A 26983-nucleotide genomic window follows, 5' to 3' on the forward strand; every position below is an offset into this window, starting at 1 on the left:
GTCCTGGGCTTTTCTTTATGCTGGCCGACTGCCCTCTAGGGAGGTATATATAGGTCCTCAGCCCCCATACCTCATTTGTATCATTTCTCGGGATCTTCTTGTGTATATAGAGTAGAGTTACATGCCTACATCTCTCTCTCTCTTGTGCTGTTTTTCTGCCTGCGTTTTTGCTCGTGTTCCCAGATTTGGTCATCATCTCCGCTGCATATTCTGACAACAGGCTGCCCAGTCTTCAAAGCAACCTAGATTCCGTACCCAGCCCCTAGAGATTCAGGCGCAAGATGCCCAGCCAGCCATGAAGAAAGTCGCAACCTTTTTTTCTTTTTTTTTTTGGAAAAACGATCCTTCTATTAGTTAATGAGAAGACGCCATAAGGCTACAAAGCTCACCTCACAAGGAGGGATAATAAATACAGTGAACACCAGAGCTCCACCCCCGTGGCTGGCCGCTCTCTGGGGGGGGGCTACCTAGTAGTACATGCGGGAGGTGAGAAGAGCCACACTGGAGGCCTGTAGTGCCAAGTGACATCCTCGCCCCTCGCGGTGAGGAACGGGCCAGGCTGCCAAGTGCGGAGGAACGCCTTGCGGCAATCTCTCATGCGATCCGAGTCGCCCTGAAGTTTCCCCCAGTGTCCTCTCAAGGTGTGAATGATGTCCACCCAAAGAGCCTGTATGACCTCCGCCGGTGGAGTCGCCTGGCGGTCTATGGCCTCCCTGCATCGGGCTCTCCATATGTGCCAAGCCGTCATGCTGCTGATCATCTCCCATCTGTGCCCGTCCCCCTCCTGGGAGACTGCCGAAGAGAAGTCTGGCGTCGGAACCACCGCCATCGCCCTGTCAGAGACCTGGATGGTCACACTGCCAGGGACGTCCTCGTATCCAAGGGCCGGGCCGCTGTCCGTGGCCCAAGCCACCGCACCCCACGTCACCATCATCTCACCTGGCGAGCCTGCAAAAACCATCCTGAGAGCGTGCTGCCAGACCTGCTGTGCCTGTGGGCAATCCCATAAGCACTGCCGCTGCGACTCCTGTGCATGGCCGCACCGAGGGCAGGACGCTGGGTGTCTGCCAAAAGCTAGCCAAGCCCCCACAGCCAGTCCTCTATGCGCTGTAAGCCAGAGAAAAAGCGTCACCTTTCGGGGCCGGAAGCTGTCCCAAAGGCGCTGCCAGAAGTCCCTAAGGAAGGCAGGGGAGAGCCCCTGTCGCCGCCAATGCTCGGCCGCCGCCGGGGTGCCCGTTATCCCGTGCCTCTGGATCCGCCGCCCTAGCCTCGCTGTGTACTGAAAAAAAGGGGTTGCCTGGGCTGGTAGGGGCCGAATAGGGATCTCGCCAAAGCCACTCGCCTGGATCCCACTGAAGGCGAATAAGAGGCCTGCTGTCCCAAGCCCATAATCTCCAAGAATAGTCCTCCCCTATCGAGGCCGGTGAGGAGTCTACATGCCACTGTCTCTGATGAAAGCCGACCACCCGCACCCTCTGAAAGATACAACCCTGGAACTCATCCAAATCTAGTCGGGTCCTCTGAAGCTGGCCTCCCTCTCCCACCTCGAAGGTGAGTGGGGCGACTCTCTCTGCTGAGCCGCAGACCGCTAGAAGGATCTCATGCCGAGTAAAGACGCCCATCCACTGTGGAGGTGGAGGGTCTTGTACTGGAGTCCGCCACTCCCGGGGGATGGCCGCCTCAATGTCCTGCCTCATCAACTCTCTGCCCCTCATCCCGCTGAGTCTCATTTCCTGAACCTCTAGAGGCAGCTGCTGAAAACATATCCAGTCGTCTAAGGACTGGGCTGGGCCGGAGCTCAACGGGCCCCACGACACATGAGATCGCGATCCAACCATATGACCACTGGGAAGTCGGATCAAGGGGTTCCAGATCAATGGCTGCCTTAGGCGCTCCTCATCGGTGCCCGGAGGAGTCTGGAAGAGTGACGGCCTCAGATGCTCCCAGGCCCTCAGAAGGCTAGCTGCAAAACGCTCCTCGAAACCAAGGCCCACTCATCTGGATCGCTGCTCTGTAAAGATCCACCTGATGCTGGGGGTCCAGGGGCCGCTAAGAGAAGGAGTGCGGTTGAGAATCCTGGAAACAAGAAACTCCTTCCACAGCTCAGCACCTGGTAGGAGGCCACGAACCACCAACTTGCCAAGCAAAGCTCGGCTCTGGCAAATAGGATCAACTATGCCCAGGCCGCCTCTCTCCCTCGGCTGAGTGATCACAGCCCATGCCACCTTGGCCCTGGCAGGCCGCCCGTCGCCACCGGACCAAAGAAAGTTCCTGATGAGCCTCTGCACCTGGCCAATGCATGCCCGAGAGAAGGCCCAGCAAGAAGTGATGTACCACATGGTAGCAAGAAGAACCTGGTTGGCCACAACCACTCGGCCAGCCAGAGATAAACGAGCGGTACTCCAATACAGAAGCTTCTTCCGAATGCTCAGAAGAAGGGGGGCTATCTGCTGCTCCGGAGATATGTCAATGCCCACATAGCATCCCAAATAGCGCACTGTAGTGCCGGGGGCCAGCCACTGAAACCCATCAACTGGCCTCCAAGTCGGGGGGGGCACAGAACTGACCCACAACCCACACGACTTGTGTCAATTGATCAAAGCGCCCGAAGCTCTGCAAAACCTGTCCATGGCTGAGGCGAAGCGGCGCAGGTTCTCCTCCCCTCTCTGAAGATCGACAGCAGTGTCATCCGCAAACTCCAAGTCTAGGAGCTCCTTCCTCGGGGCAAATGCCCAGGAGAGGACGGTCTCTCAGTGGCTTTCTTCCAGAGGTACTGGGGTCTCTTGCATAGGGGTTTCAGATTGGCATTCCAGGAGATCATGGAGTCGAGAGACATGCCGGACAGCATGGCAGAGGGGTTGATTCACTTGATCCTCAAAGAGGGAGGAGATAGACTGGAGCTTAGACAGTGGAGACCGATCACCTTGCTAGGCACGGCCTACAAGGTCCTAGCTAAGGCGATCAGCAGGCGGCTTCAGCCTCACCTTCCGGACATCATCCACTCCACGCAGACAGGCTTCATCCAGGATAGGAGCATCCTGGATAACATCTTCTCTTTTTGGGAGGCTACGGCTTTGGCTAGATTTCGGCAGGAGGATCTGGCAGTGCTCCTTCTCGACTTCGAGAAGGCATATGATCGGGTGGACTGGGCCTTCTTGGAAGGCACTATGGAGAGGATGGGCTTCCCCCCTCAGTGGATCCGTGGGGTCTCTGCACTCTACACATCGGCTCATAGCCAGGTGCTGATACAGGGCGTGCGCGGAGAGAGGTTCCAGCTCTCGCGCTCGGTGCGGCAGGGGTGCCCATTGGCGCCCTTTCTTTTTCTTTTCTGCTCTGAAATCCAAGGGCTCGTAGGATCCCTCTCTTGAAGTCTCTGAAGGGAAGCTAGACTCCTCCGCAAGCTCCTCTCCTGCTCTCTGAAAGCCTCCAGACGGTCCAGGGCAGCCTGTCTGAGCATCCTACTGATCTCCTGCAAACCCCTGTCAAGATCGCTGGCTGCCGATCCTCTCCTGAACTGAAGCTCCTGCCAGACCTGCTCAACTCTGGTCGCAATCTCGGGCTCCTCTATGAGACAATCTGGAATCCGGACGCTCTGGCCTCGCTCTCATCTCGTAGGGTCCTCGATCTGGAGAAGCACTGGAAAGTGGTCTGAAAAGAAGAGCCTGCAAGTATACCCACAGTGCCACCTCTATCGCAAGCCCACTCATCAATGTAAAACCTGTCGATGCGGGAAAGGTTAACTCCTGTGGCCCGTCTATACGAGCGCGAGAAAGATAAACTCCCCTGCATCCTGCCAAACTCCGAGAGAGTCCACGAATCCTGGCCTCTCACCTGCAGCACTAGCTCCTCCCAGGCAGCGAGCTCCGGCCCATGAATGGTCTCCTGGCTGCCCCCCATCCTGTCCTCTGCATCCTCCAGCATGTTGCAATCCCCCCCTAGGCACCAATGGTCTGCCATGGGGAGGGACTGCCTAATGGTGCTCCAGAACTCAGCTCTCCCGGTCGCCCCATTAGGGGCGTAGAAGTTGAGGAAGCCAATGCGGTCTTCCCCAACACGAAGGATGTGGGAGCCATATGCCGGTGACCAAAAAGTGTGACTCTTGCCTGGCAAGATCTTCCCGCGGGTGCGGGTGCGCCCGACAGAAAGGTGGTGCTCCTGGATGAAAAGGATATCTATGGGCCCTCCAACGAGAGCCCTCTGGATCTCCTGGCGAAGTCTGCCCCGACCAATGTAGCAACGAGGTCCATCAAGACCCTGGATGTTCCATGAGAGGATCCTCATGGATGAGCTATGGCAAGTGAAGCAGCCGCCACTGGCTCACCCCTCTCAGCCGGCCTGGATGAGCTGCCCTCCACTCTGAGTCTTGGGCGCCGGCTTGGAGGGAGAATAGTCACTGTTTGTCCGGGTGCGGAGTCTCTCCAAAAAGAGGGTGACCTGTCTCTGTGTCCAACCCCACTCCACCTTCGCCCTGTCCAGGGCATAGGCGTGAGACCAATCCTCTGCATGTATGTATCTAAAGGTAGGCTACATCCTCGGGGCGGCGTGGAGGAGAATTAGCAGCACCGCCTCAACTGAGGTGTGGACCGGATCCGCCCGCCAATCTCCTATACCAAACAAGCTCATGCGGGCTGAGTGTAATCGGGTCTGCAATAGGTCCGTGAGCCCCAAGTCACTGAAGTGGTGAGAAAACTCCAGTATCTGATCACGCAAAACTTCCTCTACAGAGTTGCAATCCCATGCTGTGTCTGGGGCAACACTGAGAGGAAAGGAGAAGGCCACCGTGCTGCTCACCACTGAAGGAGAACAAGAGGGATGGCACACCACGCATACTCGCAAGGGCGCGACCAGTGTCTCGAACGGGCCAGCATCCAGCTGGAGACACCGGAAGAAACCGTAATCCACTGGGAGCCGCATCACTCGCGGGGGCCCCCCAGGGGAGGTTGGAGAAAACTCTGTGGTGGCGGGCGAAGCTAGGATCGCCATCTCCACTGGCCCGGAGTGGCGGTGGAACAGCCACTGAACTGAACTCTAGCCTACCCAGCTGCGCTGCCCCGGGGCAGTGGGTGGTCTGGAGGAGTATCCTGGAGAGGCCGAGGGAGGGATGGAGGCTCGCGGAGAGGAGGGGGGAGAGCGAGGAGAGGATGGAGAGGCATCTGCCAGAGGAGAGGTGTCAGGGGGGGCCGCCGGGGGAGGCAGGAGGGGGGGGCTGGGGGGGGAAGAGGGGGGGGTGGAAGGAGTGCTCTCCGAGTGAGGGGAAGAGGGGCCGGGGGTCACGGAGTGCGGCCCGGGATCCTCAGGAATCTGCTCCATGGAGGGGGCGGGGTCCCCCGCGGGGGGAGGCGGGAGCGGGGTCTCCACATGGGGGGCTCCGGCGGCCTCAACGGGCACTGAGACTGAATCCTCGTCCATCGGGGTGGGACCTGCTGGCCGCCTATCCCTGACTGGAGCATAAGTGCGGGTAGGTGCCTGGACGCCAGCCGGAGTCGCCTGTCCGCCAGCCTGTGCTGCCTGCTGGCGTCTGCGACGGTCCCTGCGGGCCGGGCGTTTCCGCCGGCGACCCTCCTGCCATCCACCAGCCTCCTGGGTCTGCGCGGCATCCTCCGCCAGGGCCTGCTCGTCAGATGATGGCGCCTGCTGAGACGAGCTAGGGATGTCCGGTCTCTGAGGTGGATGGCCACCCCTCGGGCCTCCTGGAGGGGGTCCAATGAACCCCCTTGCGGGGACAGGCGCGTGCGAGGTGGCCCAGCTCCCGACAGATGTAGCACTGGCCGGGGAGGCCCGAATACTCCACGCGCTGTATCAGATGTCCTCCAGAAAGACAAGGGAGGAGGATCGCCTTCGGGAGGGACTCCAGTGACGGAACCACAACATGAATGGCCGGGAGTCCTGCTGCCCGAGCTATCACTGAAGCCGCTGTCTGAGGCGTCTCCACCACCTGCCCGAACGCCTTGCCAATGGATGACAAGAGGGGCAAGTACTCCCTGCGGAGTCCAGGAAAGCAGATAGTGATGGGGAAACCTGTCGCGCCTGCTAGCGGGTCAGAAGCGGGGTCGAAACCGTGAGTCCATCGCGCCAGGAACGCCCGGGATGAGCGGAGGGCAATGGGGCTCCGAGCCAGCACTGTCTGAGCTGCCTGGGGGGACTCGAAATCCACCTGGTAGTAGCCACGTCCCAAAAAATCGACGCTAATGATCTTGGCAGGCACGCCAACGAGGCTGCCTTGCAGAAGGTCGCGAAGCTCTCTCCGCATCGGACGGCTACCCACTATCTTGCAGACCAAGGAGGACGCCTCAAGAGCGGATACTGTGGAAACAAACAACTGATGATCTGCATCTGTGAACTCCAGACGGAGACCGGAATCGGCAGGGGTAGTCGGAGCGGCTTCCATGGAGTCCTCTAGAGGGAAAAGGCCAGAGACCGGGGTCACTAACGGGAGGGACACAACCCTACGAGGAAACGGCGAGGCGGAAGGAGAGAGGATAGCGGGGGCGGGGCGCGGGGGGGGGGGGGGGGGGGGAGCTGAGGCGGGGGAGGAGAAGGGCTTGCACACCAGTCGTTCGTCCCTTTGGAAGAACTCTTGTCACGCTTCTTTTGTCAACGTGAGTTGTAAAGGTAGGTCTTCATAATAGTGGACCTTTAGAAAGTCGCAGCCTTTTATGTGGCATTAAATGCTGATTTACAGTCGTGGGCAGAAAAGTGAACTGGCCGCCTGGATAAGAGCTGGCCGACTGCTGTTTAAATAGGTGAGTCATAAACCATTTGTGTTATCTCACAATTCACCAAGTGCTCAAGCATACAAGGGCTAGGACAGCCAAGAAGTTGCTAAAGCAAAGGGGTGGAGGACTGCAGGTCAAGTTCAGAGATTTCTCAGCCAACAAAGGTCAAGATTTCTGTATTTTCTTATCAGATTTACATCATTCTAATAAAGCAAATACACCATTCGTGGTAGGGGCCCGACAGAGGGTATTTGGGACCCAATATTGTGTCCTCTCCTCTCTCCCTCTCTCTCTCTATTTTTTGTACATCTTCATTCAGTTTCGTGCTTTGATTCCGTCGCGAAAAGTGTGCTGATTTCTTAGCATTGAAGTTACCGATCTTCCCCGAAGCTTCCGCACATTACACATAAACCGCTCACTCACGAAGGCAGTTGATGGGTTGACATCGGAGGAGGCATTTTCTGGACATAAGCCATCTGTATCACATCTTCATGTCTTTGGTTGTGTTGCTTTTGTTCATGTCCCCAATAAGAAGCAGACTACACTTGCTACTAAGTCCAAGAGGATGATTTTCACAGGCTATAGCTCCGAAGCTTCCACACATTACACAAACCGCTCACTCACGAAGGCAGTTGATGGGTTGACATCGGAGGAGGCATTTTCTGGACATAAGCCATCTGTATCACATCTTCATGTCTTTGGTTGTGTTGCTTTTGTTCATGTCCCCAATAAGAAGCAGACTACACTTGCTACTAAGTCCAAGAGGATGATTTTCACAGGCTATAGCTCGAGATCCAAAGGATACCAGTTTTGGGATCTGCATGTGGAGAATATTATCATATCTCGAGATGATCGGTTCGATGAGACATTATTTGGACTTGATTCTTCCTCCATTACCACTTCTGAGGGGTTTTGGTGTTAGAAGTCATCTCCCGTCTTTATCAGACACCAGGGCCTCTGTTGTGGGTGTGCCCGACCTGTATAGGTGTTCTCATTTTTCCTCACTCCCCGTATTTTTTCCCCATTTTTCCATGGTGTGGGAGGCTGCCTTGTGCTGGCACGATGGTCCAGATGCTGGCCGACTGATGGCTGCTGGCCGACTGGAGCAGGCCGACTTCACACGTGCAAGCATGCTGGCCGACTGCAGTAAATGCTGGTCGGGTGACTCCAGCATGCTGTCGGCTGTCCTTCTACTGGCCGACTGCACTCATGGGGCCATATAAAATGGCCCCATGGCCCCCCCAATTATTGTATCTTGTTTTCATTGCGGGATCTTGTGTATAGAGAAGAGTTACACGCCTATCTCTCTCCTTCTCTTGTGCTGTCTATTTTCTGCACTCTACTTGCTCTTGTGATCTAAAATTTTGTTATCATCTCCGCTGCGTATTTTGACATGGTATCAGAGCCCTAGGCTCTTCAAAGATCTTGGGAGTTTTCTGAGCAAGAGGGGGATTGTTACGTTGCTGATTGGTGGACTGTTAGGGACTGTTTGGGAAGAGAAGTAGCAAGAGGAAGGCGGGCTAAGTTGCTGGACAGCCACTACTTGCAGGTTTAAAGTTTTTTTTTCTCACCCACCCACCCTTTTCAGTTACATCCCCGCGATGGCAGATTTGTTAGAGATGGTTGAGAAGCATGTGAAGATCCCAACTCTCCCCACGTTCCCAGTGGACCGTCAGTTCGACGGGAACAATTACGGCATCTGGAAGGTGATGGAGTCTGTGCTGGAGTCATATGACCTTGCTGACTTCATCGTTATCGAGGTTCCACGGCCGGAAGCAGAGGAAGGGGAGTTACTGTCAATGAAGAAGGACTGCAAGGCACAGGCACAGATGTGGGATCGTCAACGCCAGGGTCCGGTCATTTATCTTCCTCAACTTCACAACACAAGTAATCAATCACGTAAAGCATATGACGCTGGCCAGAAGCATATGGCAGCACTTGGCTTCTCTTTATAACAGGGTAATCGCCCATAAAAAGGATTTCATTGGAAGTGCAGATGCGGGTTATGAACCATGCAAAGTCGTCGACGATGCGGGAGCACATTAACAAGCTGCAGGCCCTTCAGCAGGAAGTCTGTAATATGCGGAAGCTTCGGAGAAGGATCGGTACTTCAAAACTCAGAAAACAGCACTCTTTTCGCGACGGAATTAACGCACAAACTGAAAGACGATGTGCAGAAAATAGAGAGAGAAAGGGGAGATGGAGAAGGACACAGTATTGGGTCCCAATTACCCTCTGTAGGGCCCCCACCACGGATGGTGTATTTGCTTTATTAGAATGATGTAAATCTGAAACAAATACAAAGTACTTGACCTTTTCTTGGCTGGAAAACCTGCCCTTGACCTTCAGTCCTTCACCCCTTAGCTTTAGCAAACCCTTGGCTGTCCTGGCCCTTGAATGCTTGATGCTCTTGGTGAATTGTGAGATGAAAACATGGATTATGGGCTGGGGTATTTATACCCTCCAAAGCATCTAGTCGGCCAGTTCTTAAAAGCTCCACGACTGGGTTCCATGCAATAAAATGCTTTCCCACTCTATTAAATACTGTCCAGCCTGCGCATGCATTCTGGGACAGCTTCTGGCTGCTGGGCATGCTGCGCATAGGTGTGGGGACTGCCCCTACACCTGGCCGACTGGCTGGGCAGGGTTTCTAACCCTGTCGGCTGCCTGTCCAGCAGCCCTAGGGCTGGCCGACTGCCCTTCCAGCCCAAGCCATGGCTGGTGGGCACAATGTGGGCCCTCCTGGCCCCTTGGGGGTGGTTCTACACCTCCCCCATGCCCAGACTAAGTATGCAAATGCAAATCCTTGCCCTGGGGTAGCCCTATGGGCTGGCCCCATCTCTACATGCAAACTACATGCCTACAGAGGCCTGGCATCCAGTTGCAAACCAGATACTCAGCACATCTGACATCATTCCAGAGGGAGACTCACAGCGCGGACTGGCACTGCTTCATGTGCAGGACAATGCACACCTGACCTTGGACGACTGAGATGGATCCCTGGCTGACTCGTCCCGGACTGGGCTCACATGGGACCAGTTCACCATCCCAAGTCCTGCACCTACTGTACAGAATGTCTACGTGGCATCCAAGTGCGGGATGCACGTGACAAAGTCCTCCAAGCTGGGAAGGAGATATCATCAGAAGATATGGCCATTACTTTGCTGTCCCACTTGCCTACTCAGTATTCCGTTTTCTACTCCTCTTTGATTACTAGTGGCAAGCTCAGCACCATTACCTGGGCAGAGCTTGTGCCCATGGTCTTAGATCAGAAGGAACGTTTCACGAACCCTCCTCACAGCGGAGGTTCGGAGGCCTTAATTGGCCAACGGCCGAAAGGCCGGAATAACAACAAGGGCAAAGGGAAGGCTTCACCAGAGAAGTTTTCTCAAAAGAAGCCTGAAACAAAACGAGAGAAACTGAAGGCCGAGCGGTCCTGCAATGATTGTGGCGAGAAAGGCCACTACTGGAGGAAGTGTCCTGAGCAGACTGGGAAGAGTGCTGATTCTTCAGCCTCCTGCATTTATGCACTTAGAGATGATGGACTCCGATGCTTCATCGTCTTCGAGAGAGGAGGTAGTTGGCTTCACCGCAAAGGATACCCGGGAATGAATTCCTGACAATGGTGCTTCCAGGCACATGACTCCGTCCCGTGACTTCTTTCTGGATCTGAAACGGCAGTCAAGTTGCATTTTCATTGGCGACAGCTCCACCATTCCGATACACAGTGAGGGCCGGATGGAGATTATTCCCGACTGCAACGGAGGCAAGCATGCCTCCCGTGTTCTTTATGTCCCTGCTCTTGGTTTTCATCTTCTGTCACTGCATGAAGTATGCAAGACTAGCTTTCGGGTGGAATTTGAGGAGCATTTAGTTGCTCTACGGGACCGTGAGACTGGCCAAGTTGTTTGGGAAGGCGGTGTGGAGAATGGTATCTACAAGCTCTCTGCACTCTCCTCATTGACAAGTTCTCAGGTCGGAGATCTGTGGCACTTTCGTTTTGGCCACTTAAATGTGGATGCACTGTGGCGAGCTTTCCGGGACCAGATGGTGGTTGGCTTGCCCGATGTTGGCAACAGGCAAGGACATTGCAGTTCTTGCATACGTGGTAAGCAACACAGGGAATCCTTTCCGAAGCAGGCGTCCAGGCGGGCTTCAAAACCATTGGAGTTGATTCACACTGACTTTTGTGGACCTCAGCAGACACCATCAGTGGGAGGATCTCTCTATTTTATGCTGCTTGTTGATGACTATACCAGATTCACGTGGGTCTACTTTCTTTCACAGAAGGACCAAGCTTTTGCACGGTTCAAGGATTGGCACGTGACGGTGGAAAAAGAGTCTGGATTGCAGGTAAAGACTCTCAGGGCTGACAAAGGGGGTGAATTCTCCACGAATGTATTTCTCAGATTTTGTGCAGATCATGGTATCAAGAGGGAATTGGCCAATACAGGATCGCCTTTAGAGAACGGAGTTGAACGTAAAAACAGGACTGTGGTGGAGATGGCGAGGACCATGCTGGAGCATCGTGATCTTCCTCATCCACTTTGGGGAGAGGCTGTGGCAACGGCTGTCCATACCCTCAACCGGTCTCCAACGACTTCAGTACCTAACATGACTCCGTTTGAGGCATACTTTGGCAGGAAACCTGATGTCTCGCACTTCCGTGTTTTTTGGAGTGATGCATATGTACATATTCCGAAGAAGCAAAGGGGAAAGCTCGACTCCAAATCCCGCAAGCTTATATTTGTGGGGTATAATTCTCTTTCCAAGGGATACAGATTGTATAATCCAGATAGGAATGAGATTGTTGTCAACCGGGATGTGGTCTTTGATGAGCATGTTCCAGTATCCACTGTCGAGGAGCCGCCACTTCTTGGAGATCCAAAAGAGTCTGATGATGATTCCCAGACCATTGTTCCGGTTGATCAACCTCACTCAGTACAGGAGGTTGAGCCCGCAGCCGGAGTAGAGCCCCCGCAACGGCAGGAGGCTCCACGATCTGTTCGAGTACCCAGGTGGTTGTTGGACACCCTTCGGGAGTCAGGTGTCATGGAGTTACCCTCTAAGTGGACCACAGAGGACGGCCCTCGAAGATCGCACAGAGTCCGTGACAAAAGCAATACAACGGAGCTTCTTCAGGTAAACTATGCTTTGATGTCTCGTATTATGCGGGACAAGGAGCTCACTTCCGTTAAGGAAGCCCTTTCACAGGATTTGGGACGCAGGATTGCGGATCTTGCGGTATCTGCAGAGTACGAAGGATCTAGGACTCTTTTACACAGGAGGGGAAGGAGTCAAACTCCAAGGTTGGAGTGACTCAAATTGGGAGGAGATCAAGACACGAGGAGATCCACTTCAGGTTACAGTTTTACCCTCGGCTCACGAGCAGTTTCTTGGAGCAGCAAGAGGTAGCCAACTATTGCCCTATCTTCGACAGAGGCAGAGTACCGGGTTGCTTGTGGTGTTGCTTGCGAGGTTGTGTGGCTGCGGAGGCTGCTAGGCGAGATTGGGTTTCCGCAGAAGGAGCCCACAGTCATCCAGTGTGATAACCAAAGTTGTATAGCTATTGCTCGGAACCCGGTCTTCCATGCCCGGACCAAGCACATAGAGATACAGTATCACTTTGTACGTGAGAAGATCTTGGCTGGTGACATCTTGCTACTTTATTGTTCGACGGAGGACAATGCGGCGGACCTCTGGAGAGGGGGTGTTAGAAGTCATCTCCTGTCTTTATCAGACACCAGGGCCTCTGTTGTGGGTGTGCCCGCCCTGTATAGGTGTTTTCTCATTTTTCCTCACTCCCCGTATTTTTTCCCCATTTTTTCATGGTGTGGGAGGCTGCCTTGTGCTGGCAGGATGGTCCAGGTGCTGGCCGACTGGAGCAGGCCGACTTCACACGTGCAAGCATGCTGGCCGACTGCAGTAAATGCTGGTCGGGTGACTCCAGCATGCTGTCGGCTGTCCTTCTACTCGCCGACTGCACTCATGGGGCCATATAAAATGGCCCCATGGCCCCCCCACTTATTGTATCTTGTTTTCATTGCGGGATCTTGTGTATAGAGAAGAGTTACACGCCTATCTCTCTCCTTCTCTTGTGCTGTCTATTTTCTGCACTCTACTTGCTCTTGTGGTCTCAGATTTTGTTATCATCTCCGTTGCGTATTTTGACATTTGGACCCATTTCCAGCAGATATTGGAGAGTTTTCTCATCTACCACAGCGAGCTTCTTAACCCGCAGTGACTCTAGTGTCTTTAGCACCAATTCGTCCCGTTGTACCCTCTATTTCAGCCCCTATATCTGACGTGTCCAGCCCCTTACATAGAGCTGGATTGCCTTCTGCATCTTCTCCACCAATATTTGCGACCTCTCCATTATCTTCTCCGCATTTGGCTGTTTCTTCTCCATCCACTGTTGTCCTAGATACATCCATTTCTACAGCCATACCTTCTTCTTCTTTCAAATTTGAGAGGAGGTCTGGTCCACCCCCGTGGGTCTAGAAATTGTTACAAGACTCTAGCCTTTCTAATAGCCAGTTGCATTCTCAGGCATTTGCTTCATCTTCCGGACCTCAGAGATCTTCTCGGAATGCTTCTTCCAGTCTTACCGTGAATTATACTCTGATGAGTACCTTACATGATATTGATGAGCCCCAGACTCCAGAGGAGGCCCTTGCTTTGCCGCAGTGGCAACAAGCTATGGAGGTAGAGATGTCTTCTAACGAGCGGAACAAAACTTGGGAGTTAGTTCCACGCCCCATGTATCAACCTAGCATGAAAGCTACACTAAGCTGCTATTTCCATGTCACTACTGGGCGCACACATAGGCATTGCACATAGCACCTATTCATGAAGACATCACCAACCCTAAAGTGACCACTTCATAACCTTGTGTACACTAACCATTCCACATTGGCAGCCTTCTATGTATTATGGGTGTCACAAAATCAATAGATGGGCCATTCGCTTACAAAAAAGAAGCATGTTTACCAACTATAGATGTTAAAGGCATCTATATCCATAAAGAGCGCCACTCCCCCCTCATACCAGTGATACCACTAATGGCATGGCCCCCAATATGCGCAACATAAACTTGGTCAGACCTAGGGTCAAGTCACAATTAACGCACAAATCCCCTTGTACAGCCAAAAGCCAAGTTGCTTTCAATAAATAAATGTGTCATTAGACTTGATAAGTAATTAAGCCCTAGCCCCTAGACAACATACACAATTACAAAAGGGCTCCACACATAAATATTCCCCCAAAAGCACTGCAACAGGCACAAAAAAACCAACACCATTGGATACCTGACATAGAACAACTTCTATGCAACCGGATACGAAACACTAGAAAAAGAAATAACAGGCCTGTAGAGTTCTTCACCTAGATCACGGGTTGTAAAGAATTACCATGTATAAAGTGCACCGTCTTCAGTGGTGGCAGCAGAGTGCAACCCTCCAAGGGCGACGGAGCGCACATCTTCAAGATGAGGGTTGGAAGCTGGAGTGTATTTGGGCAGCTCGGAACCAAGGCCAAGCCGTCCAGCATCGCCCTTGCCCCATGTCCAGAGTTCTCCATCTACAAGCAATGCAGAGTGGAACAAGCCACAGGAAAGCCCTAGTGTGGCCGGAGATGTAGCAGAGTCTTCATTTGATTGGTATTCTGCTGTGAGAGACCCTAATTTGGTGAAGAGTTGGGAGAGAGGGGGGTGCCCGGCCAGGCCCTGCATGGGGGCGAGGTGGAGGTTGGGAGGGGGTTCCATGCGGGCGATGAGGTGGGGATTTCTGTGGTTGCTGTCGTCTCCGGCGCCGAGCTGGCCTGCGTCGCCCTTGCCCCACGCCCACACCTCCAGCATCGACTTGTTCTCTGAAGTGGAAGAGGAGGAGGAGGTGGTGGTACAAAATGCCCGCCATCGCTTCCTGAAACTCCTTGTTGTTGAGACTCCACTCCTCATGCTCAAGCCTAAACCCTCCAGAATGCATGGCGAGTTTATAACGTGTGTTTAACTAGATCTGTATAACTGTGCGTGCTTAGCTTTAATTAGATCCAAGGATCAAACTTCATATATCGTTAGAGTGTATGTATGTATGTATGTGTGTGATCAAACTTCACATATCAAACCCATAACTCGGATAGTTGAATTAGCTATATCGAGCGGAAGGCGAAGAGCAAAAAACACGAAGGCTTCGTGAGAACTAGGGTTGTCTGTTGAGAAGCGTGCGTAGGTTACAGGTTCTGACAAGGGACTTGAAACGGCAGGTTCTCTGCGCATCCCAGCTGGAGAGAATAGTTACGGAGGAGGACGATGGGGTCAAACCCTTGAAAAGAAAAGGCCAGTTTGAATTAGTGCGGGAGACTATTGTGCACATGGAGATTGTGCATCATGACACCTATGCCAGGAAAGTGCAGCACGCACCTTACAACAAGTCAACAAGGGCATATCTTCAACAAGAGATTAAGAGACTGTCGACTAAGGTTGAAGAAGGTATTCCGTGCGAGTGGCAAGACAATGGCTGAGTTGCACAAAGCTCTTGCTTGTGGGGTTTTTTTTTTACTTCATGGGGAAGCCCCCCACAGATGATGAATTTCAGAGATGGTTCGGGGAGGTGTATCCTTCAAAGGTCAGGCTATGCAAGTATCACTTTGCTAGCAAAGGTTTTTACCAAGCCCTGGTGGAAACTGAGTCATAGAGGGAGCATGTATTGGGTATTGTGGCTGCATTCAAGGGCAATATTGTATATGCCATCCCTTGGTCCTCTTCTGTATTCAAACCTGAGGAGGTACTTCAGTACCAGTATCCAGTATCTAGTATGGGTCGACTTCCTAGGGCTCCCCTATTACTTCTGGGAGCAGGTCAAAGAAATTTGTATGAGGTTTGGGTAGAGTGCTACATGTACCAAGAACTAGTGTGCAAGAAGGTAGAGCAGCAAGGAAGGCTTGCATTCTCTGGGATAGGAGGCAAGAAACCCCTGATTACCTTGAAATGGAGATAGCAAGGTGCAAAGTTGAAATTGTTGTACACTTCCACCCATTCCTTGACTCATTCTACAAATGCAGAGCTGTTGGGCACTTTGCTAAAGATTGCACTGCATAGATTCATGAGACCAAGCCAGACGAGGAGACAAAGCAAGCCCCAGAAGACCAACAGGGAACTCAGAGCAACAATTAAAGTCCAGCACAAATCAAGTCTGGTCAGAATATGGAGACTAACCAGGGGGTTATAGCTCATGGTAAGGAGGAAAGTCAAAGAAAGAACTAAGATATGCAGGTTGTCCTAGTGGACAAACCAAAGAATCAAGAAAATAAGGTTGGTGGTGCCAAACCTAACAACAGCTGCAGTGGAAGCCAAAAGGAGAATGAAGGGGACTGGCAGATGGCTACTCAAAAGAAAGGAACCAACAAGCCAAATAGTGGGCAGACAGGAGCAATGCAGGATATCTCAAATAAACAAGTGTCAAAGGTTAGTCTCAAGAAGGAGGCTAGGAATAAGTCCAAAACATTTACCATGTTGCTAGAGGGTAGTGAGCTTGAAAATATGGAGTTGGTTACTGATGATGAAAATGTACATGTACTCTAAGGCCATCAGGCTGGTTTCTTGGAATGTAAGAGGGTTATGCTCTGCAAACAGGCAGGCAGGGGATTCTCTGATAGTTGAGGTGGATCAAAACCAATTTTCCACACTCTCTAATCCATGTTTTAGCATTCAAAAGAATTTTTACAGCAAGCAGGTGCAAATCTCATTCAAAGAGGCTGGTGTGTCGGATTCTTAGTATGACCAATTATTGACATTTCTGACTGAAGGCACTATCCCAGGTGAGTTTACTGCAGATCAGAGGAGGAAGTTTGCTTTGAAGAGTAGACCTTTTTTGGTAATTGCAGGGAAGAGTAGACCTTTTTTGGTAATTGCAGGGGCATTATATAGGAAGGGCATTGATCAAGTCATCGAAAGGTGTATTCCAGATTTTGAACAGAATGTTGTTATTCAAGAAGCACATTCTGGTGCAGCAGGTGGACATTTCTCAGGAGATATAATAGGAAAGAAAATTCTCTAGGCTGGATGTTAAAGATTATGATTGCATCACTAGTAGCTCTTGCAGAGGGTCTGGAGGTTGCATGATACTTGTCAGCAAAAAGCTCAAGGCTCATGATGTGCTGAGGGAACCTAATGGAAGATATGTAGCATGCAAGGTTGAGGTGGAAGGTACCTTGCTGGGTTTAATCTGTGTGTATGTCCCAAATGGGGAAGCTGAAAGGAGAGTGTTGTGGGAAAGCTTGTTCAGGGTGTGCCCTTGATTTTTGGAGGTGGCTGGAATTTTGAAGAGGTGCAGAGTGATGGCTCTCAAGCAGTGGAAGGAGTGGAAGACCAAGTTTGATATTGTGGATATGGCTGCTATGGGGGGTGTCTAGATCTATTGAACCCCACCTGGAGCAACAGGCAATATCAAGGGGCTTATCTCTCCAAGAGACTTGACAGAATCTATGTGTCAGACATGGGAACCTAGTTAGGGCATGATTGTGAAGGATCCATGCTGCACAGACATATTGTATCAGATCACATCCCATTGATGGTAACCTTTAGATGTAAAGTGCTAAGGAGGGCTAATAAGGGCCTGCCCCCCTTCAAATTTGATGTGTCATTTCTTAAGGATAAAGCCTTCTGCAAGGAAGGAGGCATGGATTCAAGCAAGCACAGTACAAACAGACCCATACTTGAGGTGGGAAGAAGGTTGCAAAGCCATCACTGCAGGAAGGCAAAAACAGAGCAAAAGAGAGAAGAAGGGAGGAAAGTGATTTAGACTATGCCTTGAAATATGTGAGGGGGATCTATGATCAGGGTGGTAGTGACCCCTATATGCTTCAGCTACTGAAGGAACTGGAGGACCACTCCAGGAGGGCAGAAATCAAAAGGGCAGAGGCTGCAAGGGTACAGGCTGGGATGTACTGGCTGCAAGTTGGTGATATTCCTAGCATGGTTTTCTTCAAAGCCCTAAGGATCAAGAAGGATATGGAGCATATAAGTGCTATGAGGAAGGAGGATGGTAGCTTGGCCACCTCTGATGAGGACATCAGTGATGTTTTTGTGGCTAGCCTCTCTTGCATTGTGGGTTCCACTATGGATACATCAGGCAACTATGAAGAGAGACTTCATGCATTTCTAGAACCAGTAGAGAATGATATCTCTGATGAGAAGAGACTCTTGTTGGGGAGACCCTTCAATGGTGAGCACACTCAAGAAAGAAAAGACCCCTGGCCTTGATGGGATGTAGGCTGAGGTGCTTCAAGAGTTGTTTGAAGTTGCAGGGAAGGATCTTTGTGATCTTCTAAATGCTTGCAAGAGGGATGGTCAACTCCCTGCCACTATCAACACTAGCCTAATCAAACTTATCCCTAAGGCTCGGATGCAAAGAGTTTCAGGCCCCTGACTATGCTTAATACTGTATACAAGGTCATGGCCAAAGCACTTGCTTTGAGGATCAAGGCTTTGGTTAGTCAGAGGGTACACCCAATGGAATATGGGTTTGTTCAGGGCAAGAGCATTCATGAAGCAATCCTAAATGTTATCTGCAATAGATTGGGTAGCTGAACAATATGTGATGATCAATGTGGACCTCGAGAAAGCCTATGACAGGGTTGGATGGGAATTTATTCTTGTTGTAATAGACAAGATGGGCTTTGGACATATGTTTTGTCATATGGTCAAAGCATTATTTTCCAATGCATATGCTGCAATTCAGGTGAATGGATATATCTCAAGAGCAAGTTTCAGTTGAAGAGATCTGTTAGGCAAGGGTGCCCCTTAGCCCCCTTGTTGTTTGCATTGGTCACAGACCCCTTGCTCAGGAATGTGGATCTTCTAGATACAAAAAGGCTCCTTGAAGCCTCTTCCTCTACCCAATGGCAAGTCTTTTTCTTGCCAGTTGTTTGCTAATAAAATCTGTAACATAAATAGATGTGAGAGTGAAAGTATCTAGACATTGATGAAGGTCTACAATGACTTTTGCTTTGTCTCAAGCTCACAGATAACACCCCACAAGACTGAGAGTCTGGTCCTGAGCTATAACCCCAGCAGGAGGATGTCCTATTATAGTACAATCTCAAGGACATAGGCCTGGGGAAGACTGAGAGTCTGGTCCTGAGCTATAACCCCAGCAGGAGGATGTCCTATTATAGTACAATCTCAAGGACATAGGCCTGGGGAAGATCATCAGGTACCTAGGCTGCCCAGTGGGGCTTGGAATAATTGCCCATCAATGCTTTGGTTGGTTACAAAGCAGGATTGATCAAAAAGTCAGGGTGAGAGCACAACTTAGATTAAGGGTAGGCTGATTGCACTAAGGCATATATTGTTGGCACTGCCAGTTTACATTACCACTTTAATCAAATTCTCTGACACTAATTGGGGCAAGGTAAATAAGCTGTTTAGAAACTTCCTATGGTCCTTTGCAGATAGTAGATCATGGATGTTAATCTCCTGGGATCAGGTGTGTGCAAGGAAGGAAGATGGAGGTTGGGGCATCCCCAACATTGCTGACAAGGCAAGCCAACCACCAATCCATTTTGCAAGCCAACTACTTGCAAAATGGATTGGTCACTTAGAGTATGACCAACCGTGGGCATGTATTACCATATACAAAATTGAGGTGGCTAAGATAGGTGAAAAATGCTGGGAAGAAGTCCACTGGCTTACAAGCTCTACATGGTCAGAAACTCTGATTATCTGCAACGACTGGCTAATAGTTGGAAAAGGATATTGAGCTCAGCTTCCTGGAGGGGAAATGGAAGAGTTAACTCGTCCCTAGCCCAAAGCATATGGTTCAACAAAGTTGCAATGAAAGATGACACCCCTGCTATCCTCAGGAACAAAAGGCTGGCTAAACAAATCAGTAACAAGGGCCTTAGGCATTTTAAGGATATTTGGAACCCTGGTTTATAGGAGTGGATCATCCCAATGGAGGTATAGCAAACACTGTGCAGAAGTGAGAGGCTGTTTCTATCTGACACTATTAGTAGAATTAAGTCCACCTGGCCAACTGCCCCCTTTTTTACTTCTGAGAACACTCCATAAAGAAGTGGGAACTGCATCAAAAAAAAATTTGGTAAAAGGATGAGGGTGATCAGACATATTGGTGTCTGGATAGACAAGGCTGTCAAAACTTGGGATAAGGTTGGATTCAGAATAACCCACAGATATTACAAAAAGAGAATAGTTAAGACCTAGAAATCCACTGGTGCTGGTAGGCTTTACTTGTTCTTGTGGAGAATCTTGTATCAGAAACTTCCTATCAAAGAGGTGACTTCTAAATGGAGTGATGGTAACCCCTGGTGCCCAAGATGTAAGAACCAGAAAGAGTCATTAATTATGCATGCACTTTGGGAATGTAAGGATGTCCATCCTATCTGGGTAAAGGTAAGCAAACTCTTGAATGAATATGGTGTACTGGACAAGTTACACTGGAGACAGGTGCTGATTGGTTGCAAGGGCAGGATGATCTATACAAAATTTGGCACACTATTAGGGCTTACGTCCTTGCAGAAATCTGGGAACACAAGAATGCCCTAGCCCATAAGGGCTTCACAAGAATCTTGGAACATAGTAGGGAGAAGGTAAGGGATATGCTGATACAAGCTTGCCAGCTAGGAAGTCGTAGTGGTGGGTGTAAGAAAGCTATAACTGCTAGAATTTTGTTTAAAAAATTATCATCAGCTAAGATGTAGCCTCTGGGTGGTGTATCCACTCATTTTGGATACTAATGTAATTTTCTTTTGCATTTTAAAAAAAAAACTTCACATATCAAGTACACTCATTAGAATGTATGTATGTATATGTGTAATCTGAAAGATCACTACAATCTGAGAAGCTTCTCAACCTGGAGTGAGATTGAGGCATTGATCACACCATTTTACCTTACTTGCCTTGCGACAACCCTCCAACTACTGTTTCATATAATAAAAATGGATTAGAAAGACCACCGAGGTTGAGAGAGAGAGAGAGAGAGATGGAAATAAGGCCCCTAAACATTGAAATCACGAGGCTCAATTGATTATTGTTGCATATTTCACAATAAACCTTCATGGAAAATAACTTTTCGAAGGTTTTTGCCTTGTGTTTTTTATACTAGCAATACTTTTTGAAGCTTTCAAATGTAGGAACCCAGATCCTCGGCATCCATCGTCCATGCACCATGTCCTATGCGTAGGGATAGACTTTCCTACATTTGAACCTTTCAAATGTAGGAACCCAGATCCTCGGCATCCATCGTCCATGCACCATGTCCTATGCGTAGGGATAGACTTTCCTCTTCTCTGAAGGGTGGTGCAAAAAGAGCAAGGCTCCAGTGTTGGGTATAGAAGGGGATGGACGGGCAAGAAGATGTTGTCTACTAGGCTCAAGTTTGTTGTGATTAAGCAATGGAATCTAGGAGGAAAGGGGGCAACATGACTCTCTCTCTCTCTCTCTCTCTCTCTCTCTCTCTCTATATATATATATATATATATATATGTGTGTGTGTGTGTGTGTGTGTGTGTGCGTGCGTGTGTGTGTGTGCGTGTGTGTGTGTGTGTGTATATATATATATATATATATATATATATATATATATACGTACATGTACATATGTGCGTGTGTGTGCGTGTATGTATATGTATATGTACGTGTATATTTCTCTATATGTGTGTGTGTAGGGACCAAGGATGTCATGTGTCGCTTAGTCACTCTATTTTTATCTCTATAGAGGAAGCAGAGAGGTCAGAGGTGAGAAGAAGGTTGCTCAAGAGGGAGGAGGGTAGGTTGTGTGCAAAAGGGGGAGGGGGCAGCTTAAAATAGTACTAATAATTTAAGCAAAATATTAGAAAAGTATTATTCAGTAAAGCTCGCACAATAGTAAGAGCTTTAATATACACATGGATTCGAGTGAATAACACACACTAACGCGGCCTTGAAAACATGACATCATTTAATTTATTTGTTAACATTGGTTACCTTAGAGTTAGTGAGTTCAAAATTCAATGACATCCTTTAATTTATTTGTTAACATTGGTGACCTTAGAGTTACTTAGTTCAATATTCAATGCCATCTTTAAAGAAATCTACCTCTCTCTACCTCCCCCTCTTTTGCCTTTCACATCCTAGCCTAGCCCTTTGCCTCCTCTATCGTGCCATTTCACATCTTATTAATAATTTTCAATCCCTCCTCCTATGCTCCCTTGGCCTTCCACTGTCGTTCCTTTGTCCCTTATACTCCCATAAGCATAACGGAATGAAACCTAATATCACTCAATCCTAGGGGTCTCGCCTTCTTCCTGACTAGTGGACCTATAGAGCTGGTGTGAACTGACACACCTATGTGAACTCATCCATTTTTTTAAAATGCAACTACTTATAGAGTTTACATTTATAGGAGGGGCATTATTTAGTTACGCAATGTTTTACTTACCCGTAGGACACGCTAAATATATGTCATTGGGACTTTGTAATTGGAGTGCTACTACATCCTTGTATGTGTTTATTTCATATTTCCTCTCATTTGATAGCTCAAACTCCCTATTCAATCCTTTAGAAAAATTACACATTTTGGGTTTTTTGAGTATTTGAGTTGATTAATACTTTCCATTGCATTAATTTCTCCTTTGTAAAATGGTTAGACATTCACATTGAACACTCAAATTACTTTCCATTGCATTAATTTCTCCTTTGTAAAATGGTTAGACATTCACATTGAACACTCAAATTACTAAGACCTCCCTTATTCATTGCATAGAATCATGGGAACATCCTACCTTATTGAAAAACTTAATCTCTCATTGTAAAAGGGTTAGACACCCCCATTGAACACTCCAATTACTAAGACCTCCCTTATTCATCGTATAGAATCATGGTAACATTCTACTAAGACCTTCCTTATTCATTGTATAGAATCATGGCTAAGACCAATTACTAAGACCTCCCTTATTCACCGTATAGAATCTTGGTAACATCCTACCTCATTGAAAAAATTAATGGTCAATGTGTGCCAAAAGGTGTTTGAGCCATATAAACTCCATAGTCACTATAAAATTTGCCCTATACTCATCTTCACAGCTCAAACTGGTTGTTATCAGTTGCTTTTTTGCAGAGCCATGATATACATGAACCACCAAGTTGAAAGCAAAATCCACTAGTGGATACTTATATATTATAACATCCAGCCCAATCAAAATCACTAAAAGCATGTAGTTGAACATCATCCCCCTTAGCATAGAATAAGCCAAGGGACTAAGTGCCTTGTAAGTATCTGAATACTTGCTTAGCACTATAAACTTACTCACAACTAGGAGATCCCATAATTTAATGTATGGCCTCATATTATATAAATATATGAGGCACCTAATTGCCTACTGTGATAAAGTGATGCATCAAATGGTTCACATGCATCATGGAGACTAAGCCTAGCACCTATCTCTATTGGTGTAGCAACAGGCTTATAGTCTTTAGGACCAAACTGTGTATGTAGCCTCTGTATGTACTATGACTATATAACATCACAATACCATTATAACATTGTATGCCCAAATAATAATGCAACGATCCCAAATCTATCATCTCAAATGACACGTGTAATTCAGCCTTGAAGAAGGCTTAAATCTTCTCCTCATCAGTAGGGCCTGTGAGTAGCATGTCATCAACATATAAAACAATCGTTACTCCTCTTTACATAGAGAGTACTCTCAGTTTGAACTATTGCAAACTAAGCGTTTATCTTCTCATACCATGCTCTGGGAACCTATTGAAGGCCATATAGAGCTCTTTGTAACCTAGATACTTTAGATTCTTGCCCCTTCTCAACAAAACCATGAGGCTAAGATACATGAACCTTCTCATGTAAGTTACCATTTAAGAAGGTAGTCTTGATATCCAACTGATATACCAATCATGATACACTACCAATGCAATAATACACCTAATCATAGTCATACGAGACGTGGGTGCAAAGGTCTAATCATAATCTATGACCTTCTCCTGATCATAACGCTTTGTAACAACAACAAGCCTTGCCTTGTAGTAGTCAATGGTACCATCAACTTTACGCTTAAGCTTATAAACCCACTTTATACCATAAGGCAAATTTGCTGAATACCAAGTGTTATTTGTTAGGATTGAGTTGTACTCATCCTACATGGCCTACATCCATCAGTTTTCCATGCTTCCTCAAAGGAAACATGTTTCTCCTCATTACATATACTAGTAATGAGAGCATGATCCATAAAAGATTAAGATGCATGATGAGAACCTACACATGTCCTGCTGGAAAGTACCATAAAAGAATAGTAATGAGAGCATGATCCATAAAAGAATAAGATGCATGATGAGAACCTACACATGTCCTGCTAGGAAAGTACCATAAAGGAAGTCCCCAGTACTCCACCATGGCCTTCTCCAACTCCGCAAGAACCTGCCACCCTAGAAGTACAGGAAGAGGCCACTCTCCCCAGCATGCGAATACACTTTGTACCATAAGATAAATTTGCTAAATACCGAGTGTCATTTTTGAGGATTGAGTCGTACTCATCCTGCATGGTATGCATCCAATGATCATTTTCCTGTGCTTCCTCAAAGGAAAAATGTTCCTCTTCATTGCATATAGTGGTAATGAGAGTATGATTCACAAAAGAATAACATGCATGATGAGAACCTGCACGTCCTACTAGGAAAGTACCGCAGAGGAAGTTTCCCCAGTACTTCACCACCACCTTCTCCAACTCCACAAGAACTTGTCACCTAGAAGTACAGGAAGAGGCCACTCTCCCTAGCATGCCAATACAGGAGCTTGAAGTGTTGAGTGCCAGATAAAGCTAGAAGGAAAGCATGCCTCTACCATAATAACAAGCACAAATGGTACCTCCTTAGGATTCCACTGACCCGTTCGAGTTGGAAGATCTAATTGCGCGAGTACAAACCCGTGCCTTAGTTAAACCATCTTCATCCAAAAAGCATGCACGGACATATAGTATTCAAGTAAGTTCCAATGAGAAGGTAGACATGGCAGCAAAGTGAAAAAAGGAGGAGGGAGAGCAAACTGAAGATGATTCCTTCAAGCTGCTACACTCCAGCTATAAGACATGGACACCACAACTAGACGGGTGGTCATCCCCATGAACTGGAAAAAGTCCTTCTATACTGCTTACAACCAAAATATAACAAGGTGGACAAATACTTAAACCAAGGTGAAAGGGAGGATTATGAAATGAAGGCATACATCTTAGATCTCAACAAACTTTTAACCCAAATGATGGAGCAAAACTTCCATATGTAGGCCTCCACCAACTCCTTACTCAAGCACCATGCAAGCACTCTAATAAGGCTTAATGCGCAAGCAATGGTAGAGATGGATCAGGTCACTAAGGAAGCTGAACAAAGGCAAAAAGAGTTATCATATGCCAACCATGTCCTCACCATACAAGTCCAAGTGCTCCTTGAGCAATTGGAGTCCTAGAAGCAAGAAGTGCTAGATGAAAGATCACGCAATACACAGTTTGTAGATCCAAGTGGATAGCCTTGCCAAATAGCACAAGCTTGAGGTCATCGAGTTGCGAGAAAAGGCACACACTTAGATGCTGGATGTACATGCAAAGCTCACAAATGAGGAGGTCATGCCATGGAAACAAGATTGGAAGAGAAGGAGAAGGAACTGAAGGCTATGGAGATGGGCTTAAAAGCATAATTTGTAGTGTTGGAAGGAAAGGAATCCCTACCGTGCTTGCAGACCGAAAAGGTGATAATGCTACAAAGCCACTGGCAAGTCATTTCACACTTGAATGAACAAAATTTGGATGCACATACAGTAACAATGGAACTACAAGCTGAAGTGGCTGTACTCATCACAAAGGAAAAGGATGCCCTTGTCATTCAAAATTTGTAGCTCCACGAAGCCTACCACAACAAAGGGACCTAGAAGCAGCCAAAGCCTTAGCCGACCATGAAGTGCAAGTCACAACAATCCAACAACAACTTCGCTATCACAAGGAACCTGTCACCACGATAGAAGACGGTGATACTTACAGTACATTAGTGGAAAGGGTAGCCCCTCTAGCTGACCTTCTAGTGGTTCCTCAGGCCCCTGCACAAACCTTTTCCATGTTTTTTATTTCACTAACACACACACACTCTCTCTCTCAATATAACATTAATCTCACTAACACACACACACTCTCTCTCTCAATATAACATTAATCTCAATGAGGAACTAACACAAGGGGATCTGGCACTAATACATTAGAATACTACATGCTATGCTAACCCCACCGTCATTATGGCTATGTTTATGGGGGCTCTTGAACTAAGCGAGGGTCATGCTATGTATATTTATCATGTACACCCAATTGTACTTAACTTTAGATCTTGGTGTAGGTTGCTCATTCATTCAATTAACTTTAATGAGGGTAAAGAGCTGCTCAATCTAATGAAACCCACTAACATTAATTTATTCATTGCCCCCTCCCTAAAGTACAACAAAGCCTTGGCTGGATGCTTCGACACACGGGTGGGTAGAAGACTGGGATACTCACCCCTCCATAATTGTGAAATGTATCATCCTTATGGCATCCTAAAACTTTTTGATAACATTTGTGTACAACTCATGTACCTATCTCATGTACCTTATTAACATCATTAGTATATGATTTTGAGCAAGTGCATATTGAATACCCTCATTCCCTAATAAAGAAGAAGACGTGAACACACTTCATGATTTCTTTATAACTAAAAACCACCACCACCTTTCGATAACGGGGATAGTGATCAAAAAGAGGAGGAAGAGGACAACACCTACCCAGTGTTTAGTCCCATGACATCTTATTTATCTAATATCTAAGATAATAAAAATAATGATGACACTAACACATCACTAACTCAGAGCAATTTTCCCCCTTCTTCTTTTGATTTCACAACTAACCCTCTCGACCCCGAGGAACCCTTGGATGGCCAGCTAGAGGCCGAAGCTCCCATTCAACAACAAAGTCATGTAACGAACGGGTTCCAACCTCAACCCAATCTTGGATCTCCCAGCCCCAGAGTATGAGAAACCCATTATGAGCATGAATCTGTTAGTCAAACCTCATCTCATGCACCAAGCCCTCTTACAAATAACCCCTTTGGATCCACCACTCCTTTATAGGAAGAGGCTTATGCAATAGTGATTCAACTTGCAGGTTTACCATACCCTTTAGCGAGAGATTGGCTAGAAGCAAGAGAGTTGGGATAGTTGGATTAAGTAGAAACATTGTGGTCAAAT

The 26983-nt window shown here is 48.2% G+C and overlaps 1 protein-coding gene across 2 annotated transcripts in view; it reads right to left on the reverse strand.

Moving 5' to 3' along the window:
• The window catches only part of RUG3 (Regulator of chromosome condensation (RCC1) family protein), a 56863-nt gene extending 42143 nt beyond the window's left edge, over positions 1 to 14720 (reverse strand). The window contains exon 1 of one of the 2 annotated variants that reach the window (XM_086816595.1): positions 14126 to 14717. In XM_086816595.1, coding sequence (XP_086672721.1) covers positions 14126 to 14670 — 545 coding nt within the window. In that variant the 5' untranslated portion in view covers positions 14671 to 14717. Of the gene's footprint in view, positions 1 to 14125 lie in introns of both variants that reach the window. The other variant, XM_086816596.1, reaches the window with a different exon arrangement.
• Positions 14721 to 26983: the final 12263 nt, after the last annotated feature.

This window comes from Cibotium barometz, chromosome 22 (assembly GCF_041138505.1).
Source record: "Cibotium barometz isolate CiBa-2024 chromosome 22, ASM4113850v1, whole genome shotgun sequence".
Taxonomy (NCBI): domain Eukaryota; kingdom Viridiplantae; phylum Streptophyta; class Polypodiopsida; order Cyatheales; family Cibotiaceae; genus Cibotium; species Cibotium barometz.